The following is a 16,863-nucleotide window of genomic DNA, read 5'->3' as shown; positions in this document are numbered from 1 at the left end:
CACTCACTTTGTCCACTCCTTTTGCCAGTGTTCGTACTGCATTATCAACAATCTCATTCAACAAAGGATTTAACTCAACCTTTATCAAGCCACTCACAGAAACCAATATTGTAACAATTAAGAACAACACAATCTGCATGATAACAAAAAGCAGTAGAATCTGTGAGCTTCAATACTTTGCAAATAACACCTTTATGCCAGACTTTTGTTACAATTGTACAGTGTTCAGCTGTGCAAACATAAGCGATGTTGAAATTCTGTGAAAATTTCAATTGTCTTTAAACGACAATTGTTAGTTTATTTAGTGTCAAAATGTTAAAATCTTAGCAATATAATACGCTTAATCTGCAATTTTCACTAAAATATCTCCTTAAAAATGACATATTTATTCCCTATTTAAATAACATTAGTTTAACGAGTACTTAGGTTTGCGACTACAGGTAGGGAATAAAGTCTTTTTATAGTTAAATGTTCATAATATAGTACGAAATAAATACATTTTACTTTCTCCCCCTATACCATAAGTATATGAAGAAAGTATTGTTTTTATCACAATTTTTGAGTTATAGTTTCGAGTAGATATATGTGTTTTGGGTCCGGTTTTGATAAAAAATGTTAAATTAAAAATTCCCTTGTTATTCTTATAGAATCATACTTGGTCATTTTATTTATTTCATACTAAGCTATTAATATTTTACTAAAAAAACACACTTTAATACCCTCTCTGTAGCGGCAAACCTAAATACTTGATAAGTCTTCACTTGGGTTATTTAAATAATTTATTTGAAAATCCAATAAGGCAAATGGAAATTCGCTCAGTTTGAAGGTTTGCTATTTATCTTCAAAGTACCAGGATTATACCTGGTAGGAACTTTTCCATTCTCAAACTATCCATTAAAATTTACTGAATAGAACTACAAATCTCAATAATCTGACAATAAATTGATCAATGGTCTGGCCACATATTAGGAATTATTCTTAATTGTCTTCACTCAGCAATAGATGAGGATTGCTGTAAATTAACATGTCCCCATTAACTAAGTGAACAACTTACGCTTGAGTTTCTTCTACAGCATCATCAGCTCAAATTATTTACTCTGTTCAAAAAACGACACAACAGCAAAAACAACTACCTTACTCTGGATGAAATAAGCCATGTCGATAACCCAGACAGCACTGAGGTGCACAGTAATGAGTTCTGCTACAAGGACTATTGTGTACTAACATTGACTGAAGTGGACATCCCATTTGTACGGGCCAGCTGTTACCAATTTCTTATAAAAAACAACATAGCTGAATGAGCCACTCTCCGAATATGTTACAGTCTAAAATTCTATTTCCTTAGTTTTTGTTACTGATGAGTTTATGTGACATAAAACATGCTATAGCTCACAATAAGTGTACTATCAGTAAAAAAGTTGGCCTCGGCAGAAATCAGTAATTAGCATCAGCACACTCTGCTGGGGCTCAATCAACTATGACCATTTTGTTTTTAAAACTAGTGACGACTTCAACGAAGGAATAGAATGTTTAGTTCCATCCATATTCCAATAGCCAAAAGTATTTTAGAGAGGGGCACCCCTTTCTATAATGAGCATAAAGGATTTTATTTAACAATACATTTTTCCAGCATAAATACTTTAATACAAAAAGTTAACACTATGAACAAAGATGAGGTAACGTGAGCGGTCAGTCTATGGGATCGGCAAGATCCTGCTGACCAAAGTATCGTCCAATCACACAGATGATCAAGAAGATTGGTGGCAGGTCCTCAAAATCCTCCCGTTCCTAAAAAAAAAAAAAACTTAACAAATTGTTCACTATCTTTGAAGTTTTTTTTGCACCTACACTTAACATGTAGCTTTTTTCATACAGCTACTTAAACTGTCCATTAGTGATGGTAAAAACCAAAAATTTCAAATCTCTAAACCGAAACCAAAAACTTATGATCCTGATATATTGATATCGCAATATGTGACTGCAAGAATTTAACACGTTCACTGCGTTGCATATTTTCCACCATTATTCCAATGGTGCGTTACGAGATCTATAGGTCTCGTCCGCTATGATTACCAAGGTGCGATACGAGACCCCGAGATTACGTTGCGCAGTAATCTTTTGCGCATCATAACCTCGTAAAGAAAGGCAAGAGAGCGCTGAGTGTTTGTTTATCTGAACCAGTACAATGTTGACAATCTTCAGCCAGCCCAGGAAGTAAATATGACGTCATTGTACGAGACCCCGAGATCTCGTACCGCACAGCTGTAATAGTTCATTATTTATTTGTATTTATTCTTTTCCTACAATAACAAATTAAGAAAAATATATGTTACCTGTTTATTTACGAATTCCTTATAATCGTAACCGTTATAAAAAATATATTTTATCTTTCTTTTATCACTTTTTTATATTAATGCGTTTCCTTATGGCTGATTTCAGGCTAAATAAAATACAAATGAAATATGTTTACAAATTACTGTATTTATTTCGTTATACTTTTGGGGTTGGGCTATGACCTCGAAATGAGTGCGTGCCAACAGTGAGTCGAGTGGGCGGGGGGAAGGGATGGGTGCAACCTTGAAGCTATATTTAGACTTGCACCACTTCCCTAAAGGGCTGGGAAAGGGATCCCAATCGCAAAACAAAAACTTATGATACAAAGTTGTTTATCGGAAATTTCTTGTCCGGTTTGACGATTATTTAGCATTGATTTTTGTATGAATTAGTAGGTACCAGGAGAAATATTCGAATTAATGTAAATGATTTGCTTGTTTACATCAAAATACAACATTGCACAATCGTGATATTTTAGGTCATTTACCAGTGACCTTTATTACGCATCCGTTAGTGCTAATATCAGTAAAAAAACGCCATTATTCTTTCTCTTTGTTCTTGAATTATTTCTTTGGTTTCCTTCTTTCATCCAAGCATTCAACAAAGTACCATGGTTACTAATCACCCCATTAGCCTCATGTAGTGCTTGGAACAACTATTTTTGATACGAGACCCAGGGGTCTCGTATCGTAATAAAGTAAAAGTTTATTACTTCAGTGCGTTACGAGATCTATTTATCTCGTTCATTTCATAGTTACTAGTTGATACATCAAGAAAAATGCATTATACATGTACAAGTTTCATTTCTTTACGATAACTGTACGCCGAAATATCGATGTCGTAATTTTTGGAAAGAAGCCAAATTATGGGTCCCGCACTACGGGCTAGGTACGATACGAGACCTTGGGATCTCGTAGCGCAGTGAACGTGTTAAACATCACCCCTCCCCCTAAAAAAAATAAACACGATTTGAAAAAAAACATTGAAATTAATTAAACTCCAATTTGTTCTTGTTGAAATTTGGGATCTCAAAAATCCCAGAATCACTCTCAAATTGGTTGTAGGATTTGAGATTCAGTTTAGAAACACTAATGGCCATAAGATGAATTATTAACGTTTTAAATTTGTATCATCCCACAAGGTACAAATAAAGGAAAATAATAAATGGATTCATTAAGTGTCAGCTCTAGGCCTACTAAAATGCTGTGATAAAGATAAACCGCCATCTTGAGTGTAATCACAGTACTTCACAGGCTCTGTCAAAATTAATATTCATCCCAAACATCCCTCACTCCTTACTAGTAATTTTTAATTATAGGTGTGAAAAACACATACCAGCTTGGATCTAAGAGATATCAAAATCCTGGTTATTTCTCGCAGTACAGAGTGCAAGTCTGGATTTAGTGGTTGGCTTGCACAAGCTAGGAGTATGTGGATCCACCGACAAGCCAGCGGAATGTCCAACTTTCCGTCAGATATAAAATCTCTAATGTGAATCATTACTGAACTAATCTTGGCCTGGAAAAAGAAGTCTTTGAAAATTCCTGATTTCACAAAGAGTTTAAGGAAGTACATTGACTATAAGGTATTTGTTTACTTTAGGACGGTGTTTTCCCATTATTTGGCCTATTTTGAACACTTTTAACATTTGGCACTTTTGGGGCAAAACCATTTTTCACCCTGATAATCGCATTTGAAAATCGCCAAAAAGTGCTAAAAATTACTTATGACACTTTTCCCAAATACAGTATTATCTAACCTAACCTAACCTAACTTAACCAAACCTAACCTAGACTTGGTTTAACAATAAACCGTAATTTTCGGCATTTTTCTAACTTAAGCATGGGTTAGGTGGGGTTAGGCTGGGTTAGGTTGGGTTAGATTATATTATATTTAGTTTGGTAACCCTCTCCTCCACCAAAGTAATTATAATCTAACCTAACATTACCTAACCCATGCTTAGGTTAGAATGAGGAAAATTACAGATTTTTTGTTAAACGAAGGTCCAGTTAGGTTGGGTAGGTTATGTTAGGTTAAGTTAGGTTAGGTTAAATTATTATATTTAGTTTAGTAGAGGAGTGGGCCAGGCATTTTCGGCACTTTGCAGTTTTTAATGATTTTTCAAACCTGATTTTCTGGGTAAAGTAAATAACACCATTTCAGAGTTCTGCCAGTTTTTGCCTAACTCTGTCCTGTCGAGTTTAAAGTAGCCTACACCTTATTATTTAAAAATTTGCTAAATAGCTTAGGTACGGTACTTTATAAAAGCTGACAGCCTTTTTACGTTGACTTAAATTGTAAGCTTACCTTTTCCCGTCATCATCGGAAATTATGACTGTTAGTGTTATTAGTTTTTAAACAAGTTATTTGTTTATAAATAACTCCTGTACTTCTTCGCAATTGCTCGATTTCGAGCAACATGTACACTAGTTCACTCTTAAATCCATTCTAATAATATAATCTGCAGCCCAAAAAAAAAAAAAAAAAAACAATAAAAGTTGGATGAAAGAAATTAGTTTATTACCTTAACAAAAGCCCATGTTATGAGTAGAAAGAGAATAATTTGTGATTATTCAATAATAAACAACACATGTTTTTAAGGAACATTAATACCAACTCACAAGTTTCAAATTATTTTTCAATTGAATCAATGATGAACATTTAACATCCTTTGTAACGTCTAAGGTTAAACAAATAGGTTTAGCCTAACTAAGTTTCAACAAACCCATGCTATAGCTATACAGAGTTCCACATTCGAGCTGGTTGAATCTATTGCCTTTGCCAAATTGATGGGGTGATTTGACAAAAGTACAAGCCAGTCATCTTCTTTACTTATTTTGGGCTGAAAATAAACAGATTTTCACTGTTAAATTTGCACAACTATGTTTTCAGTAAAAAATCACAGTTAAGGCCAGATAGTAAAACTGACTTATTAAGAAAAACAGCAGCATCATTGAAATTTAAATGTGCAACAACAATGGTTATAGACAGGGCTTGATTTAAAACAAAACAATATTTAAAACATTAAAAGTCAATCCAGGATTCCTCTCTCCAGTGCCGGATTTAGGGTACTTGCGGCCCTAGGCCAAATTACTTGAGTGGCCTTCCCCCTGTGGTGGAAATTCCTTGCGATCGCGGAAGTAATCGTGAATATCTCCTATGCATCAAGGGGACATCATCATTGACACCCACGATCGTGGATGAAATCGTAGACATCTCTCCTAAATCAAGTCAAACCCATCATAGGTATCCGTGAGCGCGGCAAAATCATGAACATCCCCCGCGGGCTGCAACAAAGGGCTACATCCTCGACACTTGCGACCACGGCAAAATCGTAATCATATCCCGTGAGCTGTGACCTTATAAGGACATCATCACCGTCACCTGCGACCACAGTAAAATCGTGAACATCACCCGCTGGCCGCAATCACGGGGACATCATCATCATCATCGACACTCGTGATTGCGGCAAAGTCGTGTTAAAACATCTACCGTGGACTGCGATCATGAGTACATCATCATTGTCAACCGCGGCCTTACCGAAATCGTAAACACCCCCCTCGGGAATCCATCACATCCTCATTGGCACACCCAGCCGTGGCAAAATCGCGTAAATCCGGCACTGCCTCTCTCGGGAATGTTGCTGGAAGTCAACAGTCCCGGAAGATCAAATAATTTATACCTGTGCCGCTAGGTCAAAAACTACAATGTTTGCAGTGTCTGTAGATCAAAAGTCCCAGTAGGTCAAATAATACAGTCCGAACTAAAAACGTGGTCTATGTTAAAGCAATTGACTTATTGGGAATTTGACCTAATGCAACAGCAGTTTTAATATAACGAAATACGGTAAAATACAAGTTCAGTTTCGCTGAGTCAACAGTGCCGGAAGATCAAAAGCAATAAAAGTGAACGTCGATTCAGTGTAAAGTAGACCTCCTGCAACGCTTACTACACAAACAAAACTCGCTTTTAGTTACTTCGTGTTTTGTCATAATTAGAATAGAGCTAAAATTATCATATTTGGTATATAGGTTATCTATTAATGCTTCTTGCCAACTGTTTCGTCAACACTGTAAATAGGTATAGCCTTTCGTCAAAATTTGTGGCATAAAATACCCGCAAGGACGATCTGAAAATTTCTGGTTATTATTATACTTTTGTAAAAGGAGATCCATTTAATTGTAGAACTATTTTATGAGCTCTAATGTAGTCTACATATAAACTGTGTAAATGTATTACGCCTCGGAAGGGTTGAAACCTGTCCAAACTATCATATAACGTAAATGGGGGTTTTTCACATTCTGAATCAACCAGTCGACGGATTTTCATTATTTTTGTGTTGAAAGAAAGATCATTTTGAGAACTAGGGAATGTCAAAGCCATAATTATAAATAGGGTCCCAGTTTTTTTAGAAATTAAGTTTTAATTTTTAAAAAGTCTAGCAGCCGACGCTAACCTTCTAAGCTAGCTTTTAGTACAATATAATTTGCTTAACATAACAGCTGTAAACATTCAGCATTTGTGACACAAATTCAGCATTTGGAAACAAATTTAAAGACATATTTAGAGTTGACTTATTTATACTATGTGTAATGCTGACCATCGATACATTCAATTTAGGTATGAGGATGGCAGATTAATTAAATATGCATAGTAAAATAGTAGGATGTTCAAATTATTGTTTAAAGGAATCTTTGTAATCATCGATTTGTTTTAGTCCCATATAAGTTGTTTTAACTAACAGCTGGTTGAGTGTAATATTGTTCTACATAACAATTAGGTTTTTGGCGAATTTCCCATATAGGGAATAAGCTATTACCAATTACCGTAGTACTTATACACCTGGACCCGGGGGCCGGGACCGATTTAATTTTTCGTTTTGAGGTCCCTAGAGGCCAAAAACACATACAAAATATCAAATTCATATATATCATGGGGTTCAAATTCATATATACAGGGTGATCAACTCAAGGAGGCCACCATTGGGAAATCGGAAACGGTAAGAATTAGAGAAAACTTTAAATGGGGGACATTCCTTTATTTTTTGTGGCAGTAAAAAATATAATTTTAGTTTTTTTATCATGTTTTCGGATAGAATATGCAATTTAAAAACTTTTTTAGCCTGGACATTTTTTCGATAAACCCACTCGTTAAGGAGTACAGCATATGGAAAAACGACTTCCGGTGTACATTTTACATCATGTAGCTCCTAAACGAGTAAGTTTAGAGCTAAATTGCAAAAAGTAAATTCGTCTTAGAATTGCATCTACATTCCTTAAAGACTATAAAATAAAAAGTTTTCCACTTTTCAAGTTTGCCGCCATTTTTTAAATAATATAATTCGTATTTTTAATGAATTGTATGGTCTTTTTGGAATGTGGATGCAATTGTAAGACTTTTTTACTCTTCGCATTTTTGCTATAAACTTACTTGTTTAGGAGCTACATGATGTAAAATGTACACCGGAAGTCATTTTTCCATAGGCTGTAACTCCTAAACGAGTGGGTTTATCGAAAAAATGTCAAGGCTAAAAAAGTTTTAAATTGCCTATTCTATCCGAAAACATGATAAAATATAGGGTGTTCCATAAGAAATTTCAAATTTGCCCGCCATTTTGGAAAATGGTGGCTGAATTTCAAAAACTAAAATCATATTTTTAACTGCCACAAAAAATAAAGGAATGTCCTCCATTTTAAGTTTTCTCTAATTCTTACCGTTTCCGATATCCCAATGGTGGCCTCCTTGAGTTGATCACCCTGTATAGCCTATATTTATTTATTTATATGTTTTTCCCGGGGGGAACCCCAGGACCCCCCCAGGCCCCCGGTGACCCCCCAAAATATATGTCTAGGACCACCCTTGTCTTCTTTACCTATAAAACACATGGGATACAGCCTTTCTTCACTGATGCGTGATTTTCTATAAAGTCTTGGAAAAATAAAAGGTAAAATAGATAGAATACAGGTGCGGTTTACACACAAATATTCATCAAACTGTGTGATAGTTTGTTATAGCAATGAACAATTTGAGAGTATCGTATTGTTTAAGTCGATGGAAAATCTCTGTTGATCCTGTTTTACAAGCAAACCAAAAAGATACAGTAGTCACCACTCTATGCGACATATTCTAACCAGAAAATTGTAATCGTATGATTCTAAAAACATTGGTAGGATTGCAAAGTACTACACAAACATCATTTCAAGGGTAATAACAGTCACAATTTCCGCTGACTTTAAAAGAGTCAACTAAACTATTATACTAATGGACACACAACTAAATGGAACAACTAATGGAAATTCTCACGATGTACATTCGTTCGATATAAGCATTGAGTATACACGTCAGTACATACGTGTATAAGTTTACCCAATGATATAAGCAACGGTTCTTGCAATTTATTGCTTATTGTTTTTTAGAGTTGTTTTCGGACTTACACTGTTTTCGGATTTACTCACACTCGTATAAGGTTTTCCACGTTTGTCATTGATAATGTAGCCATGTTGCTTTGAAATGGCGACCATACAAATGTATGCATTTTAAGCCAAGTATGAATGGAGATGAGTGTGGGATGAGTGGAGCGATCTTGTTGTCCTGTTTGTGACTAAGGCCGACATAATCCTAGAAACAGCTGTTAATTAATAGTGCATACAGTCAATTAATAGCAGCAGAGGTCAAGTTTGGTATCAAATTAAAGGTTTTATTCATAAAAATACATTGCCGCAAACCCAAACTCAAACGATGATGATGATAATAACGTTAATGATGTCGCTAAAACGTATCATTTGAAATTTAACAGCTGAAAATAAGTGAAATAGAAAAGGTTTTGGTTAAATCCATGAAATTGTAATTGGACACTAGTAAATACTAGTGCACTTGTTGCTACCTCCCCCCTTCGGTTTCATGTATTCCTCTCAATCAGTTCAAACCTAGGAGGATTAAACATTAATGTTACCTAATTAATGTTAAATCCTCCTAGATTCAAACCTGAAACACCCAGATCGAAACTCGCCTGTCGTTATTTTACCATCGCCTTTTTTTTAATATATTTTTCAAAAAAGAAAGATTATATTGATTTACTTTGGATTTTAAAAATGTTAACGTTTTATTGTGTTAAAGATTTATGGTGATACGTAAATATTGTGGTGTAGTAAAGTATATTATATTGTAGTTAAGTGTTAAATTTTGAAATTTTAGGGTGAATCGAGATGAATCTTTTTTTATAACATGGGTCTCTCCTACCTTAACATACATACCAAGTTTCATAAACATCGGTTGGAAAAGTGCAAAGATAAATATCTGTATGTAAAAAATTCAAAATGGTGGATATCTGGTTAACGAAACGATTTCGGAAAAAATGTTAACCTTGATTTTCTGTTTATTTTGACCCGAGGAATTACTAGGTGAAGTATCTCCCCGCTTATTTTTAACACCCTGTTTATGATGTATTCTTATAAGTGAAAAATGTAAGCTGGTAATACAGAAAGATGTTTTATAAATAATATGAATGTACTGGTGATCTGTATATTCATCTTTTTTTGTTCTTAGAACTGTAAATTATAAGTCCACTCAGCAGTCGCATCGTACGATGTAGTTCTTTCCATGCGTTGCGAAATGCTAAATTTGCCGTTCTCTTCAACCCAAGTTATCTATTGAACCACTGATTGTAAAAAATTCAAAAACATATATTTTACGCATCACACTTTTGGCTACAAATTTGCCACAGACAAAACCTCTCTAACCCAAAAACAAAAAAAAATCTCGCATGCTAACTTTTTCATGTTAGAAATCACGATTTAAAACTATTTCACCATACATATCAATTTTTATTAATTAGATCGGTAAATAGTTTAAAGTTCCAACAAAATAGTCATCGAGTAGGACTAACCAAGAAGCTCTGTGCCAATTTTCAAAATTTTAGCACAACTTTAAGTACACCAAAACGCGAAATTATTGAAGTCATGCGTCGAGAGGACTATCGTTGTTTTTAACAGATTATACTTTTGACCTTCCGGCACTGTTGACTCAGCGAAACTGAACTTATATTTTATCTTATTTCGTTATATTAAAACTGCTGTTGCATTAGGTCAAATTCCCAATAAGTCAATTGCTTTAACCTAGACCACGTTTTTAGCTCGGACTGTACTATTTGACTTACTGGGATTTTTGATCTACAGACACTGCAAACATTGTAGTTTTTGACCTAGCGGCACAGGTATAAATTATTTGACCTTCCGGGACTGTTGACTTTCTGCAACGCGTCCCCTCTCTCTAAAGAGAATATTTTTTAACCTTTTCATTATAAAAATCAATCAGTGACAAAGTCTTTTACAAAAATTTTTTTGTATGCATCATTTTCTATGAAGAAGAAGGATGTGAAAGAAATGAGATACAATATATCTCCAGGAAGGCTACAGTCCCAATGCCTAAAATTATATACATCAACCACTGATGATAGGACACCATCATTGCGGTGACGTTAATTAGGCAGCAGCCAAAAGAGTGTGTTTTTAAGTGTTGACGGATCATGTAGCCTCGCAAGGTCTTTAAACTTTGATTTAACCCCTTCGAGGCTACAGTTTAGCCACATATTGTGGCTATTGGTCGTTTCAGGCAGCTATTGATTAATATGAATGATTATAAAAAACACTATTCACATACCAAAGATCTCCTGAGTTTATCTAGATGAGTATGCGACATTCTATTTCGAATGGCCTCACATTTCTTCCGCAACTTGGAGAAATCGGATATTATTTTGCGTTGAGTTTTCTCATCCAGACAGAATTTATTTTCCACTTCTGAAAACTGACAATATAATTCAAATAAAAGTGAAATCATCATCAATAATTTGCACAGAACAGCTTTACATCTCTCTTATCATAAAATACATACATCATCATAATAATTATAATAATTTATATTCTGGTGTCTCTGGTATAACAACCATGAACATTGTCGAAGTCTTAACGACAACTGGAACTTTGTTAAATACTTATTTTAATCTTGTTTGGCCTTAAATCTTTAGTTTGTTTATGGTGGAGGGATGTATATTTTTCATGTCCTACCTTCTTATCCTAAGACTGCAGAACCATTTTGACATTACATCAGGCTAAGCCTAGAGAGTCACGGCATCATCACTTGGATAAAATATATTAGTCAATTGCCGTATTTGAACCCGGAACCTTGGGGCTGGAATTCCTATTTAAGGTTCTATGACTAGAGCAGCTGGCTCCCCCCTGGCGGAATGTGCTTAGAACTGAATTTCTTCATAATGTGCCTTAATAGGCTACCGGTACTTAAAAATAAAATAATCAAACCGATGTTTCGGGTACAACACAAGCCCTTTTTAGGTTTAGTCAGATTTAAAAATGTAAAACCATGATTTTAATAAGCTAAATTTTAAAAATATTGTTGATAAATAACTTTATCTGACTATAAACTTTACCACACATAAACAAAAAATCATCCAGACAAAAAGATGTAAATTTGTTTCTCAGTCAAAGTTAATTTAGAAACATAAGAGTCCACAGAAGTAAAACTAAATTAAATATTTGCATTTATAATCTCAATTTGTATACCTAGTGTTGGGCTGATCCAAATATAAATCCCAAAGTACCCATGAACTTTTGAGAAAACTACAAGTCACAACCCCATAAACCATAAACTTAAATTGTTCGTCATGATGAGAACCCTTGCGCTAAACTATCCATTATTTCATAAATTGCCCTTTAAGATCGTAATTCCTTTCTAAAGGGAACTTTCCATATACCTAATGTTAAAAATACCTCAGCTTTAAACTTATTTGTATGTTGTTCTTTCAATTTATTACCTTATCAAAATCAGGGGTGATTATTTTAGGGGTGAAGTATTAGGCCTACTGTATTCTGTTTTGTTTATTTCAGCTTAACTTAACCAATAAATAGTTTCATTAATTATGCTTAGTGGCCCAGGATCACTTATTTATTGAATTAAATGGTTTATATTACTTGTCCGTCAGTGATCCTATTGTTGTCTTAGGCAATGATGACAATAGGATCACTGACGGACAGGTAATATAAACCATTTAGTTTTATTAATATGAAGTAACTCAAGGTGAAGCCCGTGGGTAACAGCTAGTTAAAATATACATTAAAAAATTAACATGCACACACACATTCACAGATTTGTATAATACACATTCTGTTCAAATAACAAAAGGTTTCAAAAATGGAAGTTTTAAGATAAATGTTTACTAAAGTAGAAACTTACATGCAGAATGTTATCTGCAAATTTGGTCTGTGTTTTTATCTTCTCCGCATCCACTGGTTTAATCACCACATCATCTATTGTTTTTCTCTCTGCTCTGTATAGTATAATAAAACATACCGTAATTAGAATTAGCATTATGATTTGAACACTCCATAAAAGTAGAATTATACATACGGTAGTAAATTTTCATGTGTTTTCTCCTCAACAGTTAATACGGTACTAAAAGTGAATAGGTAAGTTAGGTAGGTAGTCTAAAATATTAAAGATAATATTAAAGCTAATTTACAACTCCTTAATGAGGTTTTAAAATATGAATTTGAGTTTTTTAAATAGTTGTTATGATGATTTAACCGAAGAGTTACAGCCATTACAACACACATAACTTGTTATTCTTATAGACATTCAATATTAATCCTTAAGTGCTGCATCTATGATACAGATTGTTAAAAAATTCACCACACAACAATCCAACCAAAAACGAGACAAGATTCAACAGACTGAAGCAACTCGATATATGGGTTCGAAAAACGTTATGATCTCTCTATTCAACATGCTAGTGAACTTAATGTAGGCTACTAGCAAATTAGTTATAAGCACTTGTCTTCTTGGTTTTGTCAAATGTCAGGACCAATTTGCGGCTTTTTTATTGAGTTAAGCTTACATAAAGGTCAGTTGTCTTCTTTGGCATAATGCTGATCTATTGGACATAGGCTAGAGTGTATATACTTAACTTATTACTCGGCTAAATGTAAACCATTGAATTCTTACACAACTCTCTTGAGGAACTCAAATCCATCCATGGGAGGTTGAGAAAGGTCCTCATCTTCATCAATACTTGGAACGAACAAAGCTGGGCGCTGAAATGATTCCTCTTCTTCACTGATTGCGCCATTACTTGCCGAAGATAAATCACTAGGGTCTTCAAACATTTCCTAGGACCAGATTAAAAGAATTAGGCCTGATTCTAAACATGACGGATTATGGGAGCGAGCTGGTCTATGTCGAGTGGTAAGTTAGAGTGTGGTTCCCGAGTTCCAATAACGCCAGGTTAGATACAATTAGATTAGATACAGGTTATAGATTGATACAATTGAACGTAAGTTAACATAAGTTTACCAATTACAGTAGACCCCCTCCCGACCTCGCATTTACCGATAATTGGATTATCCGCCCATTATAAACTTATTATTATCATCCGCCTATTAGTTTTTAAAGAATTTAGGAATTGCCTATTTTAACTGACCTTTTGAGTTATCCAACCAAGGTCCAGTCCCGTTAGGGTCGGTTAAGAGGGGGTCTTACTGTAAGTTAGTTATTGGTCTGTTATTTATTTTTTGTAAGTTTAATACAATGAAGGGATACAGTTACACAGAGATCCTAAGATATAAATTATCACAACATTTTAATTTTTAATTTTTTTATTAATTATGAATATTAATTGAAATATTTCACTCTAAGTAATAGGCCTAAGTATGAATTCTTTGTTATTTTTATGGGTCTATTCAAAAAGATGGTCACCTGCCACTCTATTTCAGCGCGATGCAGCATAAAAGCTGAAGTTAGGTTAGTTTAGTTAATGATATTGACAAACAAACTAAATAACATTTTACAAAATTTAAACATCGCAAGGTAGGCCTACTTAATCCAAGGTAAAGATTAAATGAGTTAACCTAACCTAAAAATCTAGTTTATAAGAGTTAGTTCGCTTATGATTAGAAAAGGTAGGTAGGCCTAGGCCTACACGGGTACACCTTGAACTTACTCCTGTAATAAAAATATTGATTAATAATTATGACAAAGTAATCCAACAATGTTTGTTTAATCTCATAAATACACAAACAGTAAGAATAAACAAACGTAAAGTTTGGTTAAATTGGTTTGGTTTTGGTTTGTTTGAAGTAAGTAGTAGCAGTAGCTTTGTGCCAATACTGCCAATAGTGCCAATGCCAATATGATCTTTTTTCTAGTTTGCCTTGCCAAAATTGGCCGGCTTTGTTCAGCAAAAACAATGCAGCCGCAGCCGCTTGGTTCAATAAATAGCAGAAGAAAAACAAACTACACCTTTTTCTTTTCGGTACGTACTCTTGTATTATGAACGGGTCATATTTTGGCATTCCGCAATCCGCATCAGGTAGAAGGACGAGCTTTATAACTCGGCATTTGCTGGAAAAGTCAAGTCCTCAAAGCTAAGCTGCATCGGCATACTACACTCGGCTTTCGCTGGAATTGGTAAGGGCTGAAAGAAGTTGGCAAATTAAAGGATTTACCGAACCATTCTAATAAGACCGAAATTTAATTTGATTTTTTAAACTCAGGGCATTATTGCGAGTTAGAGCTGTTACTTGAGTCCTAAATCTGTCATTTGTTGTGACATAATTTAATGCTGAGATTATTTAAAATCATGTTATTTTGAAGTTTAAAGTTAAAGTGGTTGAAGTAAATGTATTAAGATAGCTGTGATTGCCTTGCCGAATGAGATTGTATTGAGAATGGAGACTGGAAACAACTGTATTTAAACGTCGTTCGACAAAAATAGTAAATTTGATACAAAATAAACAAACAATGACCCATCGGCCATCATTGTGTTGGGAAGGGGTCTACCCTCATTTCTCTAGCGTATCTGGATTTATATCCAGCCCGGTAAATGGAAATTCGCTTAGTCTGCAGGTTTGCTGCGGTGGGGGTTCTCTATTGATCAGAATATTATTTTAAGATCAGTGTATTTTTGGATCAGTACCAATATTTTTGTAGAAACTAAAATTAAAAATTGTTAGATTTATTTCCTATTTAAATAATATTAATTTTACTGAGTACTTAACTTAGGTTTGCTGCTACAGGCAAGGTATTGAGGTGATTTTTATTAATTAAAATGTTAATAGCTTAGAATGAAATAAACAAAATTGCCAAATTTGACTAAAATATATCCATGAACAAGCAAACTACAACAGTTTTTTTTTTATTCCACATAAGAATAACATGGGAATTTTTAATTACATTTTTTTAATTATCTCCGAAACCATTAGGCATACAACAACGCTTCAATATACAAAACTGTCTTTTTTAAGCTCTACAAAATGGTTTGAAGAGAAATTGGGAAATTTTGTATTTTTAGTGTTAAAAATAAGACAAACCAATTTTTATCCCATTACTTGTAGCTTGTAATTTCCATTAGATTTGCATTGGGCGATCAGCTGATTTACTAATAATATTAGTTTGTACTTAATATGAAATGGGCCCCAGCTCATTAATTTGCACTTTATTGATTTAAATTTATAAAAATACATTTATTTAAAAAAATCAAAATAAAACATACAGAATTGAAAACCGAAAAATATGGATTAAAAATCTATGTAGGCCTACATTTTAAGAGGAGTTAATATTGTAATCGTAAATCAACCAATCTTTTGTAAATACAGTACACAAATACCATTAGCTTCTCCCAAACAAATCAGCTGTTACAACACCACTTGCGACGTTGCCGCTTCGAAGGCCGCGGCTTGGACTGGAGTTACTACTAAGCCGACCGTGATGCTGAATTTTTATTTCAGGTTTAGTGTTGCCTACAGTATTATTTTGAGGCTTCTGATTGGCTGAGGGAACATCATTACCGCAACGATACGGATTTACGCCAACGGCCTCGGTGGTGTAGTGGATAGAGCGCTGGGCTGATATTCCGAAGGACCTGGGTTCGAATCCCACCCGTAGCACTATTTTTTTGTATTGGACTTTTTCATTATCAACACGTTTGGTTTGTTTGGTTAGGTTATGATGGTTTAATTTTATAATTAAAACATTATAAAATTGAATTTGACCCAATTATAGTTTTATTTTATGAACAGAAACATATTTTCGAATAAAACCTTCATTCGATTTTTCACTATCAGCAAGTTTGGTTAGGTTATGATAGTTTAGTTTCATAATTAAAAATTATAAAATAGGATTTGAGGCATTTATAATTTTATTTTATGAACACAACTATTTTTTCGATTAATAAACCTTCATTAGATTTGTTCATTGTCAGCACGTTTGGTTGGTTTGGTTAGTTTATGACGTTAATTTCACAATAAAAAAAAAACTATAAAATTGAATTTGAGGCATTTACAATTTTATTCTATGAACAAAACTAATTTTTCAATTAGTAAACCTATATTATCAATCAGAAGCCTCTAAATGACACTGTTGGCAAAATAAATCCTGAAAAACAAATTGTGCGACCGTGATACTAGGCTCCATGACAATGAATCAATCCCTTTCTCTATGGAAAAAAACAAACCAGGCTTTGCA

The 16,863-nt window shown here is 34.1% G+C and overlaps 1 protein-coding gene across 3 annotated transcripts; it reads right to left on the bottom strand.

Annotated features, from left to right (window-relative positions):
• Positions 1-1,627: 1,627 nt before the first annotated feature.
• Positions 1,628-14,486, bottom strand: LOC128994839 (gem-associated protein 2). 3 transcript variants are annotated; one of them, XM_054419648.1, is made up of 7 exons: positions 14,342-14,486; positions 13,348-13,511; positions 12,580-12,673; positions 10,993-11,136; positions 5,060-5,176; positions 3,670-3,852; positions 1,628-1,788 (listed from the first exon to the last, which is right to left on the bottom strand). In XM_054419648.1, the coding sequence occupies exons 2-7, from the start codon at positions 13,506-13,508 to the stop codon at positions 1,690-1,692; spliced, it is 798 nt and encodes a 265-aa protein (XP_054275623.1). In that variant the 5' UTR covers positions 13,509-13,511; positions 14,342-14,486; the 3' UTR covers positions 1,628-1,689. The 3 variants fall into 3 exon arrangements, with proteins under 3 accessions (XP_054275623.1, XP_054275624.1, XP_054275622.1); XM_054419649.1 differs by lacking the exon at positions 14,342-14,486 and adding an exon at positions 14,255-14,272; XM_054419647.1 differs by lacking the exon at positions 14,342-14,486 and adding an exon at positions 14,098-14,200.
• Positions 14,487-16,863: the final 2,377 nt, after the last annotated feature.

Source organism: Macrosteles quadrilineatus, unplaced genomic scaffold (assembly GCF_028750875.1).
Source record: "Macrosteles quadrilineatus isolate MER2022 unplaced genomic scaffold, UCM_ALF_1.0 Scaffold_5__1_contigs__length_97177068, whole genome shotgun sequence".
Taxonomy (NCBI): domain Eukaryota; kingdom Metazoa; phylum Arthropoda; class Insecta; order Hemiptera; family Cicadellidae; genus Macrosteles; species Macrosteles quadrilineatus.
Note: the sequence above shows the minus strand (reverse complement) of the source record. Positions and strands in the feature narration are given on the sequence as shown.